Source organism: Temnothorax longispinosus, unplaced genomic scaffold, assembly GCF_030848805.1.
Source record: "Temnothorax longispinosus isolate EJ_2023e unplaced genomic scaffold, Tlon_JGU_v1 HiC_scaffold_137, whole genome shotgun sequence".
Taxonomy (NCBI): Eukaryota; Metazoa; Arthropoda; class Insecta; order Hymenoptera; family Formicidae; genus Temnothorax; species Temnothorax longispinosus.
Genome location: NW_027269892.1, coordinates 805 through 6,117, shown reverse-complemented (window position 1 = coordinate 6,117; position 5,313 = coordinate 805). Strand labels below are relative to the sequence as shown.

Sequence of the window (5,313 nt, the reverse complement as noted above, 5' to 3'; positions counted from 1 at the left end):
GACAATCCGGAGGGGCAGTTTCCTGACTGGGCGAACTTTTCTGTACGATTCCAGGGTACCGGGACGGCCCCCTGCCCTACCCTGGGCTGCTGCTACAGGTTACCGGGCACCGTCCTCTTCTCGGTCCCAACCGTACTCTGGAAGTCCAGGATCATGTCCTCTTCACGGCTTCCTGCCCTACCCTGGGCTGCTGCCACAGGTTACCGGGCACCGTCCTCTTCTCGAGTCCAGGATCATGTCCTCTTCCTCATGGAGCGAGTCCCCAATCGACATTTTCCGGAAGAAGATACTCTCTCCCCCCTGCCGACTCTAGGGCGACCCCTCATCAATTCCCTCGCAGGAGATCTTGCCTCCCAACACAGGCCTCTTCCTCTCAACTCCCGAAGTCGTCGGAGATGTCGCTGCTCCTCTTCTAAATCTTCGGACAAGGGGGGGGAAGCTTACCGTGGACCCAACGTCTCGAAAGACTCCCCAAGTCCCTGCCTCGGCATTTGCCCTATGTCTCACGGAAAAACCACGGATCAAACAACCGTGAGAGAGGCAGTCTTATCCTTCGCCGGTATTAAGTTCGGCAACAAGCCAGCTCCCAAGATGTCCAACTCGGTGAGGAGTTACGACCGCTTCGGCTTCCGTAAATATCTAAGAACAAAATAACACGCGCAGTAAACAATGCAACACAACAATCTTAATTTCTACCGTAATTAACCTTCCCCGCAAATTATTACACCCAACCTAGTCCATAATATCCCTATCAAACTCTAATGTCTTTCGGAAAAAGAAGCCAACCTATCCGCATGCACAATTTTCTTCTTATGTCTCACAGATCTTTGAATACAATAGACCACATCATTCAACTTTTTCACTATTAAGAAAGGTCCTTCCCAATTGCTCTGCAATTTAGGGGCTCTACCTTTCATCCTACGAGGATTATAAAACCAAACTTTCTCTCCTTCTTGAAAAAGAGTTTGCCTGGCCTTTCGATCATACCAAGACTTTGCTCGTGAAGACTTTATATCCATACGTTCCCTAACGTTGGAATGGATCTTGTCCAACTTCTCTTTCAAATTCCCAATAAAACCTTCAACTGACTGAGATCCTCCCCTCGGAGGACTTCCTAAAAGCAGATCTAACGGCAACCTAAGATCTCGGGCAAAACACAGCTCGGCGGGAGTTACTCCAGTAGTCTCGTGTTTAGAAGATCTGTAAGCCAATAAAAACATAGGGACCCAGCGATCCCAATCTTTCTGATTTTCAGAAATATACTTCGCCAAATAATTAACAATAGTCTGATGTTGCCGCTCGACTTGTCCATCCGATTGCGGATGTAGAGCAGTTGTTCTCGTTTTCCGAATTCCAAGGAGATTCATCAATTCCGCGAAAAGTTTGGACTCAAAATTCTTCCCCTGATCCGTATGGACTTCTAAAGGGACCCCGTGTCTAGAAATGACTTGATTAACGAAGACTTCTGCCACTGTACTTGCCCTAATATTCCTGATAGGAAAAACTTCTACCCATTTGGTGAAACAGTCAACAATGACGAGGAGATATCTATTTCCGGAAGTAGTAATAGGAAGAGGGCCAAGTATGTCCATTTGTAATCTTTCGAATGGGGCCCCAACATTATAAATTTGTAATGGAGACTTTCCCTTCCCCAAAGGGCCTTTTTTTGACACACAAACTTTGCAAGTTTTGCACCATTCCTCCACATCTTGTTTACAGGTAGCCCAATAAAACCGCTTTCGGATTTTTTCAAGAGTTTTATTGACTCCAAAGTGTCCTCCAGAAAAAGAATCATGTGCTTCTTCTAGAATCTGGTTAACACGGTTTCGAGGAACAATAAGCTGAAAAATACTGGACTTAAGATTCGGTGCTTCCCATCTCTTATAAAGAACCCCATCCTTTAAACTCAAAGCATCCCAATAAGACCAATATATTCGGGCGGAGACATTTCCAGCGGGTATTTCAAAACGAGACGGACGTATTCCCGTTTCCTTCCCGCGGTAAATAAAAGCAATGCTAACGTCCTCTAATTGCTCCTTGCGCCAATCTTGAAGAGTTTCTCCTATGAGAATAATACGAGCGACTGATTTTCTTGATTCTTCAATCTGCCTTCTCTCCACTTTGACACAATATTCGCAACCAAATGATTCACATTGTCGTCTAGAAAGCCCATCGGCATTCTTGTGAATTAAACCTTTGCGATGAATAATCTCGAACTCATATTGCTGGAGTCTTTCCAGCCAACGCGCCAATTGCCCTTCTAAGTTTTTAAAGGACATCAACCACCTAAGAGAAACATGATCCGTACGGATCAAGAACTTCCGCCCTAGAAGATAATGCCGGAAAAATTTAATAGAATCGACTATCGCCAAGAGTTCTCGACGAGTAACGCAATAATTCCTCTCAGACTTACTAAGTACACGACTGAAAAAAGCAATGACTTTTTCTACTCCCTCTTGCTTTTGTGAAAGGACTGCGCCAATTCCAATATTCGAAGCGTCAGTGTCCAAAATAAATTCTCCCTCCCCACTCGGGAAGGATAACATTGGAGAAGAAGATAACACTCGTTTCAACTCTAAAAATGCACTTTGACACTTCTCGTCCCAAGAAAATTTAACCTGATTTTCTGTTAGAGCATATAAAGGTTTGGCTAAAGAAGAAAATCCTTTTACAAATTTCCGATAATATGAGCAAAACCCTAGGAAACTTCGAAGCTGCTTCTTGTTATGTGGAATCGGCCAATCCTTCACAGCAGAGATCTTTTCCGGATCTGTAGTAACACCTCCTGAAGAGACTATATGTCCCAAATATTTTACTTCCTTTGCAAAGAGAATACACTTTTTAGGGTTTACTTTAAGATTAACAGAACGTAACCGTGAGAGCACGTTCTTTAAATTCTCTAGCATTTCATTAAAATTTTTACCGAAAATTATTACATCGTCCAAATAAACCAAACAAATTTTATATAATAATCCTCGCAATACTTTTTCCATTAAACGCTCAAAGTAGCAGGAGCGTTACACAGCCCAAAAGGCATTACAGTGAATTGCCATAATCCACGTCCAATAGAAAAGGCAGTCTTTTCCCTATCCTCAGGACGAATCTTTACCTGCCAATAACCACTTTTAAGATCCAGAGTGCAAAACCAAAAGTTTCCCGAAAGCTGATCGAAAATGTCATCTATTCTAGGCAAGGGAAACGAATCTTTTTTAGTTATTGCATTTACCATTCTATAATCGACGCAAAATCTCAACGTTCCATCTTTTTTTCTTACCAAAACAGCAGGAGAAACCCACGGACTTTGCGACTCTTCTATGACCCCTTGCTTTCTCACTTCCTCAATAATCTTTTCTACTTCCCCTCGCATTCGTAAAGGAATTCGACGAGGAACCTGCTTAATGGGAGAAGAATCTTCTAAATTGATGACATGTTCGACGACTCCACAATTACCAGCAACAATCTCCTCGGAAAATACATCCTGATACTCCTCTAAGAAATCCGTAAAAATTTCTTTCTGAGCCTTATTTAAATTTGAGGAATTATTAGTATAGAGTTCTTTCAAGAATGGAGCTCTTTCGGAAGAAACTTGAATTCGAGAGCAACTCAAAACCTTTTCTTTATCGGATTCCGAAGAAATGAAAGCAAATTCAAAAACATTTTCTAAATTTATCTTCCTTAAGAAATCTACACCTAATAAACAATCATCATCCATGTCTATTACATACATAGGAATTTCCACGAAATATTTTCCCAAGAGAACTTTTGCCATGACCTTAAATTCGATGGGAACTACCTCTCCAGTGGGATATCTAAGAGAATTGTCCTTAATCTGAATGATGTGCTTGCCCTCTCTAACCATTCTTCTACTAAGAATCGAAACATCCGAACCCGTATCTATCTTGAAACAACACTCGTTACCATCCAACATCCCCTTATAACTAAAATAATTTGAACTTGACTTTATTCGATTAACAGAAAAAGTTTGAGAACAATTAACACTCGGGGTAATGCCCACTTCAGTTGTTCTTCCCCCGCCGAGAGCAACTAAACCGAGTTTCCCTTGTTCTCAGGACACTCAAACCGGAAATGTCCCTCCTTTCCACAATTCCAACACTCCTTTGTTCTATTCCAATCCCTCCGCTCATAACCATAACCTTTCTTTCTTCTTTCTTCGACTTTTTCATCTCCGTCCCCCTTTTCATTACTCTTCACGCCCCTATCCTTCCCCTTCTCAAATCGCTTCTCAAAATCCCTCCTTCTTTCAAAATTTCCTCCCTGTATAATTTTGACGGCCTTTGCCCTCTCTATGGCCAACTTCAGCGAGGTAATCCCTTCTAGCTGAAGAGTCCTTCTAACAAATCCGTCCGAAAGGGAAGAAACAAATTGAGCGCACGCGATCTTGTCTCGAACCGCGTAGGGACACTCAGGATAAGCTAATCGAGAGAGCCTTTCCAATTCGTGACCGAAAGTAGCTAAATCTTCCCCGAATCTTTGCCTTCTGTTCGTAAACTGAGTATAATAATTTTGCGAAAGTTGCCCCTCACCGAAACGTAGTTCTAATTTGGACTTTAGTTCTTCGTAACCCAAATTCTCTAAATTTTCTACCGATTCTAGGACAGAACGCGCTTTTCCCCTTAAGCACGACGCTAAAGCTACGGTTTTGATCGCATCGTCCCATTGATTCGCGCGTGCGATTAAATTAAATTGCGAGAAAAACTCTCGCAACGGAACCACACCGTCAAACGTGTCAGGTTTAAGTTTATATCCGATTTCACTGCGCGCGCCGTTTCCCACACCAACGGCTTCTACTTCCGGACCGCGATTCGCTCTAATATTGGAAGGACTTAGCTGTGTTTTCTGAGAAGGCAACCGGTCTCCCCGTAAAAATTGGAGCTCCTCATCGTGCCGGCGAAGCATTGCGGCGAGTTCCTCATCACGTGCGCCTGCTCCTCGCGCATTTGCCGCATCTCCTGTAGCACGGCTTGGAGAGCTGCCGTCTCTGAAGCTGCCGACTCCGTCGCAGGCTCCGAAGAGTCCACCAGGCGTCTCTTTCTCGTCGCAACTAGCGTCGTCATGGCACACACACTCACACGCGCGATCCCGGACGAGCCCCCAAAAAGTGTTACGCTCCGTTCGCTATTCGTGTCGCGCGCACTCACGAACGCGTCCGCGTACTTCCGGGATCGCAGAAATAACCACTCTCGTTATACAAAAAGGAACTCGGGTTTATTTAAACTCAGAACGGAATACAAGAAAGTTCTGGGAAACCGGACCGAACGATTCGAGTCACCAGATCAATCTGACAGGCGGTAA

The 5,313-nt window shown here is 43.8% G+C and overlaps 1 protein-coding gene across 1 annotated transcript; it reads right to left on the bottom strand.

Moving 5' to 3' along the window:
- Positions 1–546: 546 nt before the first annotated feature.
- On the bottom strand, positions 547–5,075 carry LOC139823566 (uncharacterized). Its single transcript, XM_071796102.1, has 6 exons — positions 4,871–5,075; positions 4,082–4,610; positions 3,275–3,938; positions 2,698–2,819; positions 822–2,286; positions 547–639 (listed from the first exon to the last, which is right to left on the bottom strand). Exons 1-6 carry the CDS (start codon positions 5,073–5,075, stop codon positions 547–549), a joined length of 3,078 nt encoding a protein of 1,025 aa, XP_071652203.1.
- Positions 5,076–5,313: the final 238 nt, after the last annotated feature.